We start from the raw sequence: 22303 nt of genomic DNA, 5'->3' as shown, positions 1-22303 counted from the left end.
TGCTATGTTGTGTGAGTATTTGATGCCGTTTTTGTGCCAGCAGGGGGTGACAAGTTGATCCAGGAGAAGAGCTCCAGGATCTCAAACAGGACCCCTGCTGTCCAAATCAAATTAATGCAAACCGACCTCATCATTTAGGAAGGCAGTCTTGAGCTTTATTACACAGTATAGGGTCAAAAGTGTTTCCACATATTTGGATACAATGGTGTTTTACCATTGTACTTTCAGCTTGAAGGCAGCAGCTTAGGGAACACCCCTTCCTGTTACAGCAGGTCCAGAAAGGAAGAGGTTTCTGATTTCTCTGTGGGTTGAGTTGTCTGGCCTGCTCAGAAGTGCAACCTCAACCCCACTCAAGACCTTTGGGATGAACTTAAACACCGACTAAGAGCCAGATCTTATCATAAAACATTAGCAACGGACCATAATTGTTCCTGTGGCTGAATGAGAGCATATTCCTGTTCCAAATTCTTTAGTTGGGCCTTTCTATGAGAGTGGAGGCTATTATTGCCTGAGGTTTTGAATGTAGGTATTCAGCAATCACATATGGGTGTCATTTTTAGGTGTCCACACACTTTTGGTAAACAGGATTTACAGTTATTCATTATGCTGACATCCCTTATTTTTTTTACATTCCAACTTCCTAGCAAGTGAATCAGCCGTCATGGTACTCTCATTTCCTCCAGTGAAGCAACAGACATCTAGCTGTTTAGTATTACACATTTCATGCTCAACTACCAACAATAGATGTGTCATAAGTCACTGGTAAAGCATCGAGCTCCCCCTTTTCTTTACAGTTTTACAATTAACATTTGTAGGTCAGGTTACATCTGTAGAAACCTTCTTGGCTGTTTCCTCAGCATCACTGGTTGAAATAAAACAGACGTCTGTGAAAGGTGGCGGCAGAGTCTTGTTTTTCACCCCGTGTTACATAAGTTATTATTGTGTCACTGAGCAGAAAAAATAAATGTTTGAGTCTTTAAAATCCTTTTAATAAAGCATTAGCATAGCATTTTGTTCTTGTCCTCAATATTAACGCTGTTTTGTCATTTAATCTTATTTATCTAATTATTTTCATGGATATTCCACCATTCACTGTAATCTCCTTTTATTATAATGTTCTATGTCGTTTGGAGAATAAATGTAACTCTGAGTCTTAATATTTATGATATCAGAAATATTTATCTTCTCCATAAGTGAATAATAAAACTGTTCTCAGAGGAAATTAAGGTCCCCAGAAACACCATTTGAAGCTAGAAAGGTGGCAGGGTCCGCCACGTATAAACAAAGAAAATCAGTATGACATGTTTCCTTTAAGGTAAGTTTGTTTATTCAGTAATGACAATAAAGTGAGTTTTTGTTTAGTTTATTTAGGCATAAAATCGATCAAGATCTTTGTCTTCTGATTAAAACTACATAGTGCATCTTTAACTTTATCACGAAACATTTGCGTTTATGTCTACTGACTATTTAAAAATTAAGGATAAAAAAACAATGTTGCTGGTGAATTGAATATGATAAATTAATAAATAAACAATTTATTCAGTAGTATTTTTTTTTCTTTTTTTCTTTTTTCATTCATGAAAACAGCTGATCCCACAGAATGAATCTCCGGGGCCCCGCCTTCTTGTCACAAAAACAACTACAACTCCCAGGATGCCTTGCAGCTCTGAAAGCGATTCTTGTCGACGTGGGAAGGGAGGGATCCGGACACAAACAAATGTCCACGGGTTTGATGTCGGGCTACGTTGCAAGATAACCGTGACATGTCAGGTGGCTTTGGTGGACAACTCCGTGACATTTGACAAACATGTGGCTCAAACCGGAAGAGATCCTGCTGAAAAACGCGTTTAAATTATGGGTCACCGAGAAGGATAACGAGTATTTCGTACTGCAAAGGAGACGAGGGTACGGAGAAGGTGGAGGCGGGCTGACAGGTAACGTTAGCGGCTATGATATCACCTCCTCCCCGCATGTGGAGGACAACGCAACCACCCAAACCACATTGAAATAAACAAGTTTTCACCGGGTTTAACTCGCTTTTTTTTTTACGTTAGCGTCGCTAACGTAGCTGTCTTGTCTTGTCTGTCTGTCTGCCTGCCCGTGTTGCAGGGCGGGTGCTGCTGTGTAGCCTGCTCGTCTACAGTAAAATGCCCTCATAGCAACAGGTTTAAACCAAGTGTCAACATCAATGAGCCTGCCGGGAGGCGAACAGCACACACGCAAGTCTGCTGAAGAGTGAACGTGTCGGGCAGTGTTTTGGCTTATTTGTGTCAGTAAAGAGTTGGAAAAAAAGGAGGCTACATGCAGGAGAAGTGTGTCCACTTCATGGTGCATTCAATGTCCCTGTGGTTGGATTACATGTACATGATGTGTGCGTGTGCTTTATACTACTTTGTGCCACAGTTGTGTGTCAGATTTGGACTCCAGTCACATCACCAGACTTGGATTCATGCATTTTGGAGGACAGCTCTTGTCAGTTTGAGGGTATTTGCACCACTTTTCTCCCCGAGGTTGGAAATATAACAGGATTTTTTTAATGTCAATGCAATGTCAGGGACTGCCTGCTCCCTGGACAGTCACCCATGTCAGCCCACTTTGGTGACATTGATGCTCAGCTGAGTTGTCACACTGTAATTTAGGTTATATTAAGCTCAGCTACAGTTGAGATGTAACATTTTTTTTAAGCGTTGAGAGAGAAAACCCCCGAGAGTTGTTTTTTTTACAGCCTCGGAGATGCAGCTAATGGTTTTCCTGTATTGATTAAACTGTCAATTATTAACAGCAGTCCAGAACTCCAAAGTTATTGAATTTACAATTATATAAAGTGGAAAAGGGCAAAAAAACAAACAAAAAAAACCCCACTCACATTTGAGAAAGTTAATTTTGTCTCATTATTAAATTACTGTAAATCAGCTAATGATCATAGCATTTTTGTGGAGCTGGGATAACAGCATCTTATATCTTCATTTTTAGAGCCAGACAGATGGATCGGTTGGTCAATATATCAGCCGATATTGCCCTATTACACAGACTGTATATTGATATCACTGTATATATAGTGTTTGATACGAAATCTTTATTTCATTTAGAGTTTGTGATGCAGAAAAAGATGGTTGGGGATATTAAGATTACTAAATTGCCAGTGAGGTTTGCTACTTAATTTCCCTGATGTCATTTTAGTTGACTAAGTATATTGTTGAAGGTGTTTATATGTAAGAATTTTAGTTGAATGAATTAAAAAATGTCTAAAATGATCAACAGAATGTGAAGAAATGACCATTTTCATGTTACGGTGTCTATATTAAATACTGAAGTAAGCATGCTAACCAACTAACCCGACTATCCAACATTCCTGTGCTTGTGGCTCAAGCAGCATCACTACTGTGGTACTCCAAGCTCCCAGTCTGGACCACTAGATGCACGGCTAACTGGGCTAACTTGCTAACGGCACCCACATATTGCAATTTAAACCCCCCCTGCCTCTGTTACTTAGCAAGTTATCAAGTACACTCCCAGGTCTGCAGACCCAATAGTCTGCTTGTGAGTTTCTGATTTGGACACATCCTGTTGTGTAAACCTAACTGAGAGACACTCTTTGTTCTTGTGGATCTTTACAGTTTAAAGGAAGCGCTCATAATACCACCAATGATTGTAACCCACTGTTTCTAACCACCTGCCAGCCACAGTGTGACAGCCGTAAGGTAATTAATAGATAATGAATGATAATGAATGGTGTTCTGGCTGAAGACAAAAGCGCCGATATCCCATCCGAGTGGTTTAATGACAGTGGAGGTTAAATACTACCTGATTGTACACAGCATGCTGCACTTGAAGCCCGCTCCAGCACAAGAGCCCTTGTCTCGTGTCTTTTGTGTGTTTTCAAGTCTGTCCTCGACCGTGTGGTGTTGTTCTTTACTGATGAGAGCATACATTATGTGAACTGTGTTTGATCCTTTTAACTGCTCAGCAGCTCCACCAGGAGAACATGTGGAGAGCTGATCCATGATCAGAGGGGCTGTATAATGCTGATGCAGTGCATGAGTGTGGTTCACTGCGACCTTGTTAATTATTCATGGAGGGCATGTCAGAGAGAAGTCGTAAAGGTAACAGATTCTTCTAATTTTAGTTGTGCGGCTCGGACGCGGAGCAGAGGGATCTCTCATTTCTAAACTGTCAGGACGAGTGTAAATAAGAGATTGATAGAAATATATTTAATACACCGACTACTAATAGACACTATCAGAATCTGCTTAAATCTGTCTGATGCTAAAATTAAGCAGAGCTCTGTCGCACAATTTAAAAACTAATCTCCATTAAGTACATCTGGGTTCATTCATATAAACAGAAATTAAAAATCTATTTGTGTGCTGTCTGGACCTAGAAAGTATAAAAGGGGAAGAAACTGTTAAAGGGCAACTCCACCAATGTTACACATTAAAGTATGTGTGAAGGTCACAGGGAGTAACATATGTAAACAGTATAAAACCTTTTGTGATTTCAAAGAAAGCTACATCTGATAAATTGCCTCCAGCGATGACACTCAATGGCTGAGTTGCATTGTGGGTAATGTAGGTTGCCATGTTTAGAAAAGGAAGAACAATGCGTGGAATTAAATACGACATCTCTGGCTCTGCTGTATCGATGTTGATCGTTTGTTTTGAAACTGTTCATAAAGAGTCCCCAAAAAGGTTATAGGAGTGCAATGCTAGACCAGTGGCTCATCTTTTACCCACAATGCAACTTAGCCACTAAGTGACATCACTTTAGGCAATTACGGTATTTATTTTTGTTCTTTGCTTCTTTAAGATTTTTGTTATAAATCTATTTGTATTACAGATTTCCACAGGCCTCATATGGCTGACGGTCCCATGTAACAGTTTTGGTTTTAAAAATATCTATGTGCTGTGTGTTACAGGCCTCCTGGTGGGAACTCTGGACACTGTGTTGGACTCAACATCCAAAGTTGCTCCCTTCCGCATCCTGCACCACACACCAGACTCACAAGTATATTGGTCGATAGCATGCGGTATGTCACAGAGTATTTCATCAGTTTCTGACAAACATTGAATCAAATAATTACCTAGTTACAGTATATTGCATTTGAGGTAGAATGTTGTAATTGCTTGAAAACAGACTGTGGTAAGTCATTCAATCTGACCAACAGTGTTTCCCAAAGATTCCCAAAATCCACATTTAAAGATTTTACTGTTAAGAAAACATTCTTCCTGCCGTTTTTTCTTTAACACGGATGAGCCGAGAATTTCCATCCTTGTGATCATTTTCTTTAGTAATTCTCAAGATGACAAAGTTAATTATTTTGTCATCTCTAGATAATAAAGGTAATTTTCTCAGCAGGTTAATTTAGGTAAAAAAAAACAGATGGCAGATTTCTCGGGATAATGAGATAATTGCCCACGAGAAAACAATTTCATACCAGTGACATATAGACTCTGCTCTGTGGGGCGGGTTTGAGAGTTTGAGAGTATACAATATTAACTTATGTTAACTTGCCTGAACCATTGCTGTGAGAACATTTTCCCTGGTGATTTGATATGTACTCACATTAGAAAATGACAAAATTGTTAACTTGTGGTCTTACTAATTGCAACCACGACTTTTCTCAGCTTCTGCACTTTCAGCCATGCAAAGTCTTTTTTTTTATATATATAGATAAGAAAAGTAGTCGAAAACACGATATCTGACATGAGTTTTTTTCCACTCTTGATGTTGTACAAGGTGTCACCAAAGAGGAAATCGTTCAGCACTGGGATTGGCTGCAGCAGAACATCATGAGGACGCTTTCTGTTTTCGACTCCAGTGAAGACATCACCAGCTTCGTACAGGGCAAGATTAGAGTAAGAACTAATAAAAAGTCCTTCTGATTTTCTGGGCATCTCTCAGCAAGACTGTAATTGTAAGCTACAAAATATTGAATGAGAGTCTTTCTTATCTCGTCAGGGTCTTATCGCTGAGGAAGGGAAGACGTCCCTGGTGCTGGAGGAAGATCCCGAGAAGTTCCGAGAGGCACTTTTGAGGTTTGAGAAGTGGTTTGAGCTGCCTCAGGAGGAAAAACTGGTCACGTATTACTCGTGCAGCTACTGGAAAGGCAAAGTGCCCTGCCAAGGCTGGCTCTACCTCAGCACGAACTTCTTGTGCTTCTATTCATACCTGCTGGGATCTGAGAGTAAGCCATTCCTCTGCATTGGAAGTTCATTGGTGCTAACAAAGACTGTAACAGCTCCTAACAGCCACTGTAGTTTTGTACTTTTATGGCGTGAAAGGAACATTCTTTGAACATTTTTACATAAGAAAGTAGCTCCAGCTAATGACAGCTTTCATTATTATAAAAAGAATCCATTTAACTGAAGTGGACCGCATAGTGGAGGCAAGCTTGACAAGCAGCGGGGATAATGGATAACACTGACATTTGAAGAATTTTCACAATGATGCTGTGAACACTTAATTTTCTTGGTATGAGCAGTTCTTTATTTTAGTGTGTTGTTACCGCAGTGCATTCCATATACTTGAATTGACAAGAATGGGACAAAAAGAAAACAGAATCACACAATAACAACACAGATTCAGTCATGATCCTCGTGTTTGCAGCTGTGAGCCTTAATCACTGAGTTTCATTTTCATGTCATTGTGATGAATCTGCAGTAAAACTGGTCATCTCCTGGGACGAGGTGTGGAGGCTGGAGAAAACCTCCAACGTTCTCCTGACCGAGAGCATCCACGTCCTGGCTCACGGGGAGGATCACTACTTCTCCATGCTGCTGCACCTCAACGAGACCTTTGTCATCATGGAGCAGCTGGCCGACTACTCCATCAAGCGCCTTTTTGATAAAGAGGCCTTCCAGAGAGAGCCGGCGCTCTCCGACCCCCTGCAAATCACCAAGAGGTACCGTCTGTCTGCTTCACTGCACAGCTTTCCATGATCCTGTTAGTGCTGGCTGCCAGCTTGAAGTACCAGAGTAAACACGCAGTCTGACTGCGGACACATAGTGTTTGTGTTTGTTTTAACCTGCCTGGTGTGGCAGGTAGGTCACCCATGAAGATACCAGTGCCAGGTATTTTTAAATCAACGTGCTGCGGTTGCTTAATTTGGCTATTTCGGTGAGATATCCAGTGGAGTCCAAAGGTCTGAGACCGCTCGTCAGGATGCTTCTATTCTACATATGTTTTGAATCTAATTTAAATCTAAATTTTTAAATTTAAAAGATATTAGCTTAACAGTTGTGAAGAATTAAATCTTTGAAAATTGTCCATGGATTCAGAATATCTTAGTAGATGATATGTCCGCCTTTTGTTTTAATGACTGCATGAACTCTAGCTGGCATGGACTCCACAAGTTTGTGCAAAAACCAATGACTCATGTTATGCCAGCGTGATTGGACAGTGTTCCACAAAGCTACTTGTGAATGCTTGGCTTTCTCGGTGTTCAAGTGCCCCCATAAATCTTCACCTCCTCGCATACGCCCTTCTGTTACGGCCGTAACTCTCCAAGACTTGGATTAATCAGTAAATAGGACTTTTTATTTTATTTTCCTGTCATCCTCTGGGAAATCCTTGTATTTCTAAGCCCACCTCAAGCGTTTGGCCTTGTTTCCTCCCCTGAGAAGTGGTTTTGAAACGGCTCCCCGTCCTCTGAGCCAGCCTTGTTATGACAGTACTTTGCTGATTAGAGTCTTGTGTTGTTTATTGAGCAAATTCTGCGCGTGTTGAAGTTGCTTTTCTAACTCTCAGGGAACTAAGCTTGATGCATTGATCTTGATTGGACACTGGGAAATCCTCTCTTTGCTTAGAATAACAATTCTATAAACACATTTTCTGATTTCTTTCCAGATTAATGTGACAATATCAAACATTTATACATTTGGTCAAAGTGCATTACTTTCTGAAAGGGCGTTCTTGCATTTGTATGCTATTATATTCGTGACAATATGTCCAATAAAAGCAGCACTGGTGACATGCCTAAGAACAATTTAGAAACAGACGCAGAGTGAAATATCTACCTGTCTATTCTATATGATATACAGTATATTTAATAATACGATATAGTATAGATTTATAATAATCTAAATTAAATATTTCAGTGCCTAAAAGAATGATATGTGGGATGGCAGTCGATGATGTTCCCGCTCATGACTTTCTTCTTCCCTTCCCCCCCACAGAGGCCTAGAGGCTCACGCAAAGAGCGACCAGTTCCGGACGTTTTTCAGGCTCCCCAAAGAGGAAAACCTGTTGGAGGTGCACGAGAGTTTCCTGTGGGTGCCCTTCAGCCACTACAACACCCTTGGAAAGATCTGCCTGTCTGAGAACTACCTGTGTTTCGCCAGCCAGGACGGAAGCCAGTGCCATGTCATCATTCCAATGCGAGAGGTAATGCGAAACAAAGGCGACATTACTTTGTTCTTGAAAACACTGCCAAAAAAAAAAAAAAAGACTCTTGAAAAGCTTTCTGCATACTGATGGAGAGCAGTGGCGACAGTGACTGTCTGGTCTGCTGATGTTCCTCCAGGTTGTGAATGTGGAGAAACCAGACTCCAGCAGCAGGGCGCTGACGGTGTGCGTGCGTGGCAAGAGGGCGCTGCGTTTCTCCGAGGTGCGGGACTACCAGCGGCTCGCCAACACAATCCGGAGCAGGTGTGGGATCAGTGCCAGCCCTCAGCACTCTGCTTCAACAGAGGTAACGTCTTAACTCTTGTTTTGTGTCCTTCAAAGTTACCGTAAAGAACCCGGTTTATATCCCACTGTTATTCCCCCCCCCCTCATCTCTGTACGTTAATGAAGTAAACTGCATTTCCCCTCCAGTCAGCAGTCAACAGGGAGGAAAATAGAGACTGAATATAAATCTACTGATAAATCCCAAAAGTCACACTTTCAGCTTTCCTCCTGGCAGTGTTTTGCGGATATGTGCTACTCATAGAAATGTGTCACTTACCACTAGATCTTGAAATCCCGAGAGATATGTCAGGGTTGGAGGGAGTGGTAGCGCCATCAATTCACAATATATCAGCTTTTTTAAACCAGGAAATATTAAACAGAGTATAATTAAACAGCTTCGGAGTATTGTATGTAAAAGTGAACATTTTTAGAATTATGACCATACAGATTTTAATATGTTTTACTTTTGACTCTATTCTGTACCTTCAGTTTGCTGTTTATTCTGCAGTTCAAAGTGCTTTCTGACATTGATAAATGACGTGTCCTTATCACGAAGGCAATCCGAGGTGAGTGCCAGTCACTCATCAACCACTTCGAGGACAACCCCGAAGACGTAACGCTGATGGTGGGGCAGAAAGACAGCAGCAAGGCTGTGAGCACCGAGGCTCTCATGACTGTTTTCCACCCCCAGGATGTCGAAAACCTTGACCCCAAAATGGTAAAGTTTTTGTTCAGATGAAACCAGCACCACGTTCTCTTAGAAATTCTGAGTGACTGACATTGATGCAATAAAACCTGCCGGATGGGGGCTGCGCTTGTGGGTGTTTAATCAATTCAGGGGTGGACGTGAAACAACAATTACAACCAGTTTTGACAGCATAGTGGAGCATGAACAATAACACTGACGTGTGCTGCTTGTGTGTGTGTGACAGCTTAAAGAAAAGATGAAGGAGCAGTCGTGGAACATCCATTTCTCGGAGTACGGACGCGGCACGAGTATGTTCTTCACCAGGAAGACACGAGACTTGATTGTCCGCGGTGTTCCTGAGGCCTTGAGAGGAGAGCTGTGGATGCTGTTTTCAGGTATTTGTACAGCAGAAACGCTCTGCTATGTGCAGTAATTGATCTGCTGTGTCTGCACCTTGTTGACAAAGCCTAGTGCTAAGTACACACTCAATATAAATAATTAAGTAAAACATGGCTGGTGTGGGATCTGTGCGGCATCTGTTTCTGGACTGACTGTGGTTCTGCCTCTGCAGGAGCCGTAAACGACATGGCCACTCACCCCGGCTATTACACCGAGCTGGTGGAACAGTCTCTGGGCACGAGCACTTTGGCTACAGATGAAATAGAGAGAGACTTGCACCGCTCTCTGCCAGAGCACCCTGCCTTTCAGAGCGACACAGGAATCTCCGCTCTACGCAGAGTCCTCACTGCCTATGCATACAGGAACCCCAAAATTGGATACTGCCAGGTACTTTGACTCCTTTAGAATTGTTTAAACAGGCAAAAGATGTCTGCTCTTAAAGGCAGAGGCTTTCATTAAATTAGCCAGTGGTGGATAGTAACTATGTGCATTTCTTCAAGTGCTGTGCATAAGTGCAAATTTGAGATACTTGTACTGCTTGACTAAAGGAAAATATTGCACTTACATCTGACACCTTCAGTTTTCAAATTAAGATGTTTACCTGCAGGACACATGAACAATTTGTTTTCTAAAAAAATTAGGTTTTGTTTTCAACTATTGGTTGATTATTCAATTAGTCGATTGGCGGTAAGTGAATTGGCAGCCATTTTTATTTTCATTCAAGTAATGTTTTTAACGAAAGAAATGTTATGGCTCCAGACCCTCAAATGTGATTATCTGCTGCTTCTCCTATTACTTGTTTAGAGAATTTTCATTTATTTGGAACAACTTTGAAATTTGGACTATTGTGTGGACAGAAGAGATGTTGTGAAGGTGTCAGCTTGGACTGAATCCAGACAATCAGTCAGTTAATGGTGGAGAAAGTCATCAGATTGATCCACAGCAAAAGTAATCCCTAGTTACAGTCCTATACAAAAATGATATTTCAAAAACTTTCACGTTAAAATCATGATTTAAGAGTAATACACGAGTTAATGATAATAATAATACTGCAGACAGAATGCAGGGGAGAGAAACAGGCTTTCAGCACAAACTGTCAGTTTGGCAGAGAGCCTTATGAGATTTACTCGCAAAACAGAAATTAGGCACACATTTGGAGCTTGGCTGACTCTGTGTCTGCTATATTTACAGTAGTTGTAGAAACCGTGGACTGGAGAAAAATGCGACACATCTGATGCGTCTGAGCTGACAGCAAATTCTTCCGGCCTAATGTGCATGAACTCGGCAGTAACGAGACACAACACTCTCTCCAGCAGCTACCACCGCTATGTCAATGTCTCATGATCGTTCTTCGTCTCCTCATTTCTACAGCAATCAATGAAAGACTGTCCTATTTTTTTTTTTGCTGTTTTAGGTCAGTTGATACATGCTACAGACTTCAACTTGTAACCCTTATGGTTTTATACCACTTCACTTTGATTGTTCATTTCGCTACACTGAGCGACGCAGCAGCTCTGAAAAGCAGAGCTGATTTTTAAAGAAGGCCAAGTAGAAAAGGCCCTGGAGCTCCAAAAACGGCCACAAGTGATCTGAAACCACTGAAACCTTTTTGAAAAAGGCGCTGATGCTCTGAAAAATGCTGAGACATTGACACACACTTTTATACTCATCTCCTCTCTTCAGTAAACCTAAGAGAAGTCTGTGTCCTTTTTTTTTTTTTTTTTTTTACCGTTCAGGCCATGAACATTCTCACCTCAGTCCTCCTGCTCTACGCAAAAGAAGAGGAGGCTTTCTGGCTCTTAGTAGCCGTTTGCGAGAGGATGCTGCCAGATTACTTTAACCGCCGGATTATTGGTAAGAGACGCTGCAAAGGATGTCATTCTCACCCTCTTTCTGCTGGTCATCAAATGTGACATATTTCACGAATTTGCACTCTGAAACGTTGTCGATCTTTCCTCAGGCGCTTTGGTCGACCAGGCGGTGTTCGAGGATCTGATTCGGGAAAACCTCCCCCAGCTGGTGGAGCACATGACGGACCTGAGTTTCTTCTCGTCCGTGTCTTTGTCCTGGTTTCTCACGCTCTTCATCAGCGTCCTGCCCATAGAAAGCGCCGTGAACGTGGTGGACTGTTTCTTCTACGATGGCATCAAAGCCATCCTGCAGCTCGGCCTGGCGGTGCTGGACTACAACATGGAGGCTCTGATCAGCTGCCACGACGACGCCGAGGCTGTCACCATCCTCAACAAGTCTGTGTGAATACAAACTAAGCAGGGCTGGTGTATTCCAGACACTGATGTTGTGTAAATGATTATCTCTCTCTGATGGTGTTGTTTCAGATTCTTTGATAGCGTCACAAACAAAGACAGCCCACTGCCTCCAACAGTGCAGCAAGCCTCAGTGGGAAATAACGATAAAACATCCCACCCCAAGGTGGACATCAGCGAGCTGATCCGAGAGGCCTACGAGGTACTGCAAGATTTCGCCCGAGTTTTTATTAAGTGATTTTGGCATCGGGCTCATTTAACTGCTCTTTGTTTTAGAAATATGGAAATATCCGTTCAGAGGAAGTCGAGAGTTCACGGAAGAGAAACAAACTGTACGTGATCCAGACACTGGAGGATACGACCAAGCAAAATGTTGTGAGTGACCGTTGAGTTCACAGTAGTTAATGTCATTGTATTGTTTCCGTGGTATTAAGGGTGAATTTTAAACCTATTTTTCAGATCCGGGTGGTGTCCCAAGAAGTCAGATTCACTGCCGCCCAGCTTGATGAGCTTTACAACTTGTTCAAAGTGAGTCGCAGACATGAAAATGATAAGATGGAGAAGAATAACAAAAATGAAAAACAGAAATGTCATGTTTTGCCCTTTTTTTTCTTTTTTCAGAGGCAACATTTCCGCTGTTGCTACTGGACAATGAAGAGCCCGGCTCTGCTCCATCATGACCCCAGCCTGGCCTATTTGGAGCAGTACCAGTTGGGTTTCCAGCAGTTTAGTGTGCTCTTCTCCCTGCTGGAGCCCTGGGCTTTCTGCTCCACCAAGAGCCCCCTCTCCCTCTGGATCTTTCGCCTGATAGACGAGAACCAGGATGGCCTCGTCAACTTTAAAGAGTTCTGCTGCGCCCTCGGTGAGTTCGCTCGTTCTCTGCACCGCTCCGCTAACGCAGCCGTCGGCCTCAGCAGCCCCACCGCTATAACTTCAAACTGCTTCTCCCGCAGATACTTTGCACAACGGATCTTTCACAAATAAGCTGAAATTCCTCTTCAAGCTACACCTGCCACCAGGTGAGTGATCAACAAGTGACGCTGCTAACATCAGCAATATTCAGATTTTAATTCATACAATAATATTTACAATACGATACATTTTTTGGAATTAAATAAATGTGGATGTTGAAGAATTGCTGTAGAATAAACCTGCCAGTGCTCTTTGGTTGAGAAAATATGTAATAGTGACGCTGTTTCTAAATAGTTTTTATTAACATTTTATATGTATTTACAAAAAGACAAAAACAATAAAACAATGTATAGACATGATTTCTACAATTGGAGGGAAAGGAAAACTCCAGAAACATCCATTAACTTCACGTAAAGAAATTGAATAAAATCAGTTAATAGATAAAAACAAAAAACATAAAAAAACAGGCAAATATGAGAAATCATAGGGTTAGTCAATGTCAAAATGATCTGAAAATAAAGATAGTTTGACATATAACCTAACAAATATTTTTACAATTGATCCCTTATTTGTTTGCTCTATAAAATGGTGGAGAAGATGACGTGCGTAAACATCTTCTTTGTCCACAACCCAAAGATATTCAGGCTACTGTCACAGCGAAGTAAAGAAACCAGAAAATACACATAAAAGAAAACTGGGATCAAAACATTTTGACTTTTATTTTCTCTTGGATTATTTCTGTAATCGATTAAGCGATTATCAAAATAGTTGACAATTCATTTAAAATTGACAACTAGTCAAGCAGTCGTTGCATCTCACTTTGGCATCACTGTGCTTCAATTTCTTGTTACCTACTGGCCAACATATGCACCGATACTGATATATAATGTTTTAACCTTTCTATTTCCAAATAGTGTATAATAACCTGCACTGATGGGGAAACTCACAGCACACACACAACAAATCTGTTGCTGTTTCTGTTGTGGACAACCCTCTTGTAACGTCTTTGTATTCGAGTATCTTTCATTCAAAACATATCTGCAGTGATCATAAATGCCCTCAGACTCGATTTTTTTATGGTCTCCAAATTCTAACTAATGCCGTTACACGACAGCAATAAAACAGCAGCACCAGCAGCAGACATCAAGAAGTAAAACACAAGGTCAGATAGACTTCATCAGTCTGAAAGTCTACAGGGATTGAAAACATACGAGTTGTCATCTCGATAATCCGGTCCATAACTCAGCGTCTGTTGAGTGAGCACGGCGCCTGGGGGAAGAAACTGTCCTTGATCGTGTGGCTCCTGTCTTAGATGATGTGGCAGCGCGCGCTTGAAGGCAGGGGGGGGTAAGAATAGTCCACGTTTGGTGAAAGAACTTTGCCATGGCAACGATGGGTGTCAGGGGCTGTTAGGGCATTTAACAGTGGGCTAGTTTCTCTACAAAGACGATCCACGACGAGGAAGAAGAGTTCAAATTATAACTGACAGCTCAGCAGCGCAGGAGGACTGAGTCACCGCTTGTGATGTGCCAGGTCAGTGAACATCAGCAAGCAGCAAAGGCTTGTTTTATGTCTCGTGGAGAGTGCATTTGGCTTCAGCACCAAGGACAGGTCTTGTATGGTGCTGTCACAGACTGTCTAATTTGTGGGACAGCGGTTTTGTAATAGTGACAGTGAGATTTATATGCACAGGCTGGTAGTTCATACTCAGTTTTTTTCAGCACTGGATTTTGGGTTATTTTTTTTCCCCCCCTTCGAGCGAAGTCTGCAGAGAGATTTTCGGGAACGTGCGCAGAGAGAGCTGACAAAGTAAACAACATGGATCCTCAAGCATGTGCTGATATCACAGTGGGACAGCCCTGAACGAGAGCCAACATCAAAGCTTTGACGCTGGAACTGGGCCAAACACTCCACTGATCAAGGAAATGAAATCATGTGCTATTTGGAGCTGGAGAGTCTGCAGGTTTTTTTTTTTTTTTCAGTCCAAGCACACAGAACAGCAGCTGTACTCACTCAGCAGCTCCAGTCAGCGGAATGGAGGAGCTTCTCGGTGACATCATCTGTGTCGTAACTGGCTGTAGGGACACAACATAATGCGTTGTTGTACCTTTAACGTGTAGCTACATCGGCGTTGTTTGATTATCGTGCCGAGGGGTTTCTCCTGTTCTGAGAGTTTTACAGAATGTGCTGAAATGTTAACATTAGGATTAATATCAGCCTGATGTTACATTGAAATGCATCGTGTGTACGTTGAAATGTAGTGTCCATGGTTCTCAGCTGATAGTTGGTGACATTGGTGAGAATCGGACGTATCTTTAGCACAAGGGAAAGGTCACGGATTCTCTCAGTAAACCTGCCCGTTAGATTCGAAATAATATTTTGCCATTTTGCCTTTGCTTTGACTCAAACTTCCCCCTAAATGGCAAATAATATTTTAATACTCAAACTTCACCCTAAATGGCAAAATATTATTTGCCATTTAGGGTGAAGTTTGAGTCACAGCAAAGGTCACCGCGATCAGTACGGCTCAGTCTGTTTGGATCATGAATCTCGGCAACGGATTTCATGACACAGACGCACTGAAACGAGTAACCGAACCTCAGGCTGTGCCGCTCATAGCGAGAAGCTATCAGGCAAATATAATAACACTGATGGCTTGTGAGGGTAATTGTTTAGTGCAGCAGTGAAAAACTTGCACGCATGCCTGCACACATACAGACACAGTCATCGGTGGAGGGTTGGAGGATGCAAGCACAGTGTAGCACATCTCATAATAAACGAGCAGGAAGATCTTATTATATTTTCGAATCAATACTTAATTTTCTTTGAACAGACAGATGCTGCTCTCTGAATGTGTCTCTATACCTGTGTAATAATCTCATACATATCAACGAGTTGCCAGTTTATAATCCGCTCCTAATGTTAATAGATTATGAGCAACCAATTAAGATGTAATACAGTCCGATAAAACATCACTCACTACAGTATCAGCCAAATACTGATAATCACCTGCCTGTCATGGCCGATACCAATATGTTAACTGATAATTCACGTGTTTTATTTTAGAAAGAAGTTTTAAATCTGTAGTTTATTCACACCTGAGGGTAAGAAAGGCTAAGATGTGGTAAACAAAGATGGATGATCTAATGTTCCAAAGCTCTGACCGAACTAATTGTAACTGATGTCACTGTTGCAACAGAAACAAAAAACAGTTCTGACTCTTCAAATGTTTATCAAGTGCAGTAGAACACCAAACACTCGACATACTTCTTCTACTTCTTGTTCTTCTTCTTACTTCTTTCTTCTTCTATTTCTTTCTTTTTCTTCTCCCTTGTGTCCATTGGCAGATCGTAAAGGGTATACCGCGCATACCGCCACCTACTGTATCGGAGAGTGTAGCTGCTGCGCTTCTTAAATCAATGAGAGCAGTTTGGCTTCATATTATTGCCGTCTGTGCATCGACTGTAATCTAATTATCAGACGAATACATAATAATATAAATTTCCCATTACTGTGTTTCCCATTATATTAGCCCTTTCGTGCATCCGTGTTCAGAAAGATACAATCTGTTGCAGGATTGTGAAAACCGAATTGCATTAGACTGAATCTAATAAGCTCATCTCTCTTCCTCTTCACTCACAATCGGTATCTTCCAGCTTTCACAGGTAGTCCTTTGCACGCAAAGGAAGAAAGAATCCCGCACTTTATTCCAGTGACTGAAGACTCTTCTCACTTGAGTAGACTCACTGGTTAGCCGCTTTACTCTTTCTCTCCCTTTTCAACACTTCCCTTTACCCTTTTTTCAGTCTAAATTCTGTCACAATTGTGTCCCGATGCTTGTGCCTGATGTCCCTGCATGCATTTGATGGTTCTTGAAGCGTCTCTCTGCGCAGTTTGTTCACATGCTGCTTATATATTCCAGCGTTCGATCTTCCTGTGGACGGTGTGATAAGAAAAAGCCCTGAGAGAGGTAGGATTTCACCCAAGTCTATTACAAAAACAGTTAAGTTGTGATTTAAAAACGTCTGAGTGTTTGTGTGTGAACATCACAGGCAGAGGAAAAGTGGACCTGCAGGCCTACCTGAAACAGTGGCAGAATGAAATACTGAAGAAAGAGGAAACCATCAAGGACCTGCCTCGAATTGATCAGGTAATTCAATCCAAGTTGTGTCTTTTTACCAAAGAGAATATTTAATTCCTGAATTGGCAAAAAAAAGGATTTAACTTAAAATGTTCACAATTATATGATTTTTGTTCTTTTTAATCTCAGACTCAGTTCATCCAGTTTTCCAAGACCCTGTACAACATATTTCACGGCGATCCAGAGGAGGAGTCTCTGTACCGAGCTGTGGCTCACGTCACCAGCCTCCTCCTGAGGATGGAGGAGGTGGGACGGAGGCTGCAGGAACCAAGAAGCCCCCCTGAGTCAACAAAGCCCGCCAGCACCGCTGATTCTCCTGCTGCTGCCGCTGCGGAGGAGGAGGAGGAGGATGAGTCTTCACCCAAAGAAGCTCCCACCACCCCAGAGAGCTCCACCACCACCGGCTCCCACGACAGTCAGGACGCAGGACCCGACCTCACGGAGACGGAGTGGTCGTTCTCGTTCGAGCAGGTTCTGGCTTCTCTCCTCAACGAGCCGAGCTTAGTCAGCTTCTTCGAGCGGCCCGTCGATGTTCACGCTAAACTGGGACAAGCTAAGGTTGCCCAGCTGAAGCTAAAGGCGAATAAATGAAAGGATACGACGAACGATGATGAATTGAAACTTTGCTCCTGAAGTCCCCGTGAATTTCCTGGGTTTTGTTGAGGCAGCCGGTCAGAGTGAAATGGAGGACACACATTCACTCTCTTATCATTGACCTGCGGCTTCAGTGCGTTTTCTTTTCATAGAAGCCTCCATTCTGACGTAACGTAGGCTGTCGATCCTCAAATCTGATTATGCATTTTCAACCACCGTTGATTAAATTAATTTGCTCATTAAGCCTCAGATTTTAAATTGAGTTTACCTCCCCCCCCCCAATATGCCATGGAGCACATACACTATAGTTTTGTATTGTATAAGGGACATTTAGTTCTGTCTCTGTATTCAGAGACAGAAGAGTTTGTCCTTCCGTCTGTCTTTGGTGACATGTTGAGATCTCCAGCTCTGTAACAAATAACGTAGACAAGGTGACTGAGAGTCCTCCTGGATATCTTGATATATTTTCTCTGTCACCGCTGTAGTTAAAATGCTGACATGTCCTGTGACTTTGGTGTGTTACTCTTACTGTAAACGTGTTGTGAGTGAGAAACACAAGCTTTTTAGTTGTAACAGGCACAGAATAAATGAGTGAGGACAAGCTGCGCTGTTGTGCCTGGAAGCCATACATTGATTTCAGAGGGGATCTCAAGGATCTCAAGGATGTCAGATATGTTTTATTGAGAGCATAACAGATTGAATTATATCATAACTTTGCAATAATATACAAGAGAGGACTCTGTACTGCCACAGCGCACTCATCCGTCTCGTTCCTCCAACAGCAGCACATGCCGTAAAATATATCATAGCATGACTTCAAGTGTGAACCTCTGGTGTGTAAAGGTGTAATAGTGCTGCTGTAGGGAAATTTTCCTGCGTCCGCTTCTCAAAAATGTGCAATCTTCACAGTGCGATTGATCGGTTTAATGTACTGTTTGCTTACGTCCGTCTTACTGTATATGTAGGATGTTATACTCTAGTGTATAAGTGCAGCGTTTTGTACATAGAGGTCAATCCAATAGTCGTTTGATTATTGTATTTATGGGGCTTGAAATATGTAAGATATGAACTAGTGGACTGTTGTGGACACAACTTAAACTCAGGGTGCAATTTGTGTAAATTAAAAGGGAGAAAAGGGATATTTTTTTCGACCTGGGACATACGAAATATATGACTGAGTTAAACATAGCTTACAAATGTCTGTAACATTAAAATATAGAGCATGTGTAGCATAGTTACAGGGTTTGCCACATTATGCTAGCCTTCAGTGAAATAGTACTGCTCGCTGCTGAAAGCCACATTTGACTTAACAGTATTCCGTTTTATTCCGTTTTTTGCTTCTATCTCAGTGAATCATTTGCACACTTGTTTGAGATTCACAACTTGTATCTCTGCTAGATCTCAAAGGCTTAGGATTGCAAAAAGGAATGAAAAAAATGGCAGCATCTGCAGCAGCTTGTCGTCTCCATGGGGCCAAATTGACAGATTTAATAGAGCTTTATTTCTGCTTGTGTAGGGAAATCCTGTTTTAGAACCTCTTAAGTGCAAGTGCAATTCTCTGTTTGCTATATTTTTATGCAATTTGCTTGGAATGTTATGTCGTGCTTTTTTTTCACGCAAGGTTTAAGGACCAATCTGAAATGTATTTCATGTGTAATTCTTGGGTTGGATTGTTGAAGCGATTGAAGGAATGAAGGATTTTACACACAGCCATCACACATCAGAACTGAAAAGATAAAATCTGTCACTGTTTACATGATTAATGTAAAAAAGAAGAACTTGATCTGTGGTCGCTCCTTAAATCCAAAGTGTCATCGGAACCTAAAGCCATAATGAAACAGTAGTTTCAACAGGAGAGCTCCACCTGAGGCTTTAGGGGCTGATTATTTGATCATTTTGCAACTAAATCATTCAAAATGGAAACTCTTATTTCCATTATTTAAAAAATATGACCATGGTCTGACTATTTCACTACGACTGTTCCCCTGTAGGTTAACACTGACTTCGTAACATCAGTGTTACAACAACTTCACATATTAAAGGAGACATATTATGTCCATTTTCAGATCCATAATTTTATTTTGGTTTACAAGTAGAACAGGTTTACATGCTTTAACGCTCAAAAAATCTTTTTTTTTCTCCAAATTCCCCCTCCGTCTGAAACGCTCTGTTTAATCTACTGTCTCTTTAAGGCCCCCCCCCCCCCCCCCCCCAAACATCCAGTCTGCTCTGATTGGTCAGCTCACGCACACACACACACACAGACACACACACACCTGAGTCAGTACAGCTCATCGTGTCTCCAGTCAGCTCTGTCATGTTTTTAGCTTAGCTTTAGCGTCTACTGTCATTATAGGCCTAAATTATGCAAATGAGTGACACAGTGATGTAGTCTGATGTCACAAAGTCATAGAATTAAAGACAGGACTACTGACAAGGTGTTTCAGGTACATCAGGAGAAGTGTTTTTCTGTGGGAGAGAGCACTCCAATTCGTGCAGACTTTGGGCTTTTTAACTTTGTTTCTACACAAAGTGCATCAAACATACTGAAGGAAAGGGAAAAAAAATGAAACGCATAATCGGTCTCCTTTAAGAAATGCAAGCTACAACCTCTCAGCAAAGAAGCTGTTGTAGTCTCTCAGAGGGTTCTTTTCATGTTGGTTTGTTGCATGCTTAGTCTATTTCTGATTATTTGATAATATCTTAACGATTAGATGATCATAAAAGACAATTTTGCTTTCAATAATCCATTTATTGGTCATCATGGAAGAAATGTAGAACAGTGGTTAAGATAAATCAAACCTTTTCATGCTAAGTAATTTCCTTGCTGTATTTCTGCAGGCATTGCTTTTGGAAAAAAATGCACTTCGAATGATTTTTTTTGGCCCAAAAATAGTTTGTGGTTTCCCTCTTGGTGGGGGAATAAATCAAAGGAGATGACGTTGTAGGAACAGCCGATGGAAAGTCAGAAGGTTGGAAATCGTCATCCTCCTGGCACGCTGAAAGTTCTGCCATTATGCATCAAGAGTGTACAGTCGGCATGGATAAAGCTCCAGCTACTGCATTAGCATATGTTTAACTGAGTCATTATATGTGCAAATGTAGTCTACAGCTTTGACACTCTGTAGCTTTTGCTTGAAAGCTTGTTTTGCAAAAATGTGTGGAGCATATTTTCTGTTTACCTGCTTGATTATGATTTATTTTTATTTCTATACAGAGGTATCAGAATAAAGAGTGATGATTCTATGAATGTCGCCTGAAGCACTTTCACCCCACACACACAAGCATGAGTTGAAATGTGACTCATGATTAGAGATACTTGTTTATTCATGTTTTAAGGGACAGAAGCAGATGCATTTTTGGGTTATCTGTCAGCAAGTCATGCTTAAAAATATAGTCGTGGCTGGAAAACCAAGCTTAACGTAACATTTCTTGCATGAGAATCAAAGGGCTCAAAGTCAAAATTCCTTTAGAAAAACACAACTTTTAAGAGGGTGGGTCCATGTACAATGAGAAACTTAAGCCAACTCATTGTGTTTCTGCAGAAACAACCGTGTTGATGTTCTGTCAAAGATGTATAAGTACTGTATTGCAGAAGTTAGCATGCTAACCAGTTAGCCCCGGTCCATCCCGTCTCTGTATACCACTTGCCAGGCTTTCCCATAGGCCCTGGTCTTAACAGCAACGCAAGAGATGGCTAAGTAGTAAGTTCACTAACAATTCAACAAGGTAAACTTACAAAATATCAAGAAAGGAGATATTTTTACATCTGTTTTCCTCACTAAAAAGAAAAACGCAACCAGTTTCTCCCTTTTAATGAGCTTTGACATTGCCGTGTTAGCGAATCAGGAGAAAACATCTTTGATCAAAATAGAGAGAAAATAGAGAAAATGTGAAAATATTCTAGCAACAGAGGCTGTTTTCACCTGCTGCTGACGCCTGACTTTCTCTTCATGCCTCTCCTGTCCCCTTCCGGTATGTCTACTTGTCCCCTGAGTCATAGTCCTGGTTGAAGCCACTGTAAATCACCTCCATACTGTGTCCTAAGTTTATTAAACTCAGTGGCTGTGCTTTGTCCCAGTCTGGTGCTCATCGGGAGGCCGGTTAAGTGAGCCACCTGGAGGTCGCGGTGCCTGCAGCTCAACAGCTAACTGTGCTAACTGCAGATAGTCGCTTCAGCCAAAGATAGCTACAGCAAAGAGCGACAAGTCCAGTTACTGCCACCTATGGTTTTGGAGCTAGGAGCTATCAGTTTTAAAACTATCCAGTTTCATTTATGTCCGCCTGGTATGTCAATATTTAAGCTCTACATCTGCCCTCTAATCAACTCCTGAGGGACATATTTCACTCTTAAGCTGCTAAATGCTCCAACCATGCTCACTAGCTAATTGCTAACAGTACTGTTTGATGTTGACCGGTTAGCCAGTGATCCAGAATTCTCTATGAAGCTTTATAAAGTCAAGGGAACCTGCAGATTCAGGTGGTAACTCTCGGTTACCTCAGTCACTAGAAGGAACCCCTCCACATTGTCATTTTATCGTCACATTGTCAATCTTTTACAACTGTGTCAAGCCGAGGACAGGGAAGTTATGACTCAATAAATGCTTATTGTGTCTGTCATAGTTGTTTTTAGAGAGG

The 22303-nt window shown here is 41.6% G+C and overlaps 1 protein-coding gene across 2 annotated transcripts; it reads left to right on the top strand.

The window, feature by feature from the left end:
• Positions 1–1667: 1667 nt before the first annotated feature.
• On the top strand, positions 1668–20915 carry tbc1d8b (TBC1 domain family member 8B). 2 transcript variants are annotated; one of them, XM_030437920.1, is made up of 21 exons: positions 1668–1934; positions 4916–5026; positions 5737–5855; positions 5959–6184; positions 6661–6901; positions 8175–8382; positions 8522–8689; positions 9224–9385; positions 9600–9750; positions 9927–10141; positions 11491–11608; positions 11715–12000; positions 12091–12220; positions 12295–12393; positions 12478–12546; positions 12640–12880; positions 12972–13037; positions 16587–16679; positions 16853–16900; positions 16983–17080; positions 17201–20915. In XM_030437920.1, the coding sequence occupies exons 1-21, from the start codon at positions 1808–1810 to the stop codon at positions 17660–17662; spliced, it is 3438 nt and encodes a 1145-aa protein (XP_030293780.1). In that variant the 5' UTR covers positions 1668–1807; the 3' UTR covers positions 17663–20915. The 2 variants fall into 2 exon arrangements, with proteins under 2 accessions (XP_030293780.1, XP_030293781.1); XM_030437921.1 differs by lacking the exon at positions 16587–16679.
• The last annotated feature ends 1388 nt before the right edge of the window (positions 20916–22303 follow it).

This window comes from Sparus aurata, chromosome 13 (genome assembly GCF_900880675.1).
Source record: "Sparus aurata chromosome 13, fSpaAur1.1, whole genome shotgun sequence".
NCBI lineage: Eukaryota > Metazoa > Chordata > Actinopteri > Spariformes > Sparidae > Sparus > Sparus aurata.
The sequence above is the reverse complement of the archived record's forward strand: the minus strand, read 5'-3'. Positions and strand labels throughout refer to the sequence as shown.

Bases quoted from the DNA above. Each gene is read 5' to 3' on its own strand.
- tbc1d8b (XM_030437920.1), top strand. From the start codon at position 1,808: ATGTGGCTCAAACCGGAAGAGATCCTGCTGAAAAACGCGTTTAAATTA. The intron at 5,027-5,736 runs GTATGTCACAGA...ATGTTGTACAAG, and splicing joins ATATTGGTCGATAGCATGCG to GTGTCACCAAAGAGGAAATC. The intron at 8,690-9,223 runs GTAACGTCTTAA...CTTATCACGAAG, and splicing joins AGCACTCTGCTTCAACAGAG to GCAATCCGAGGTGAGTGCCA.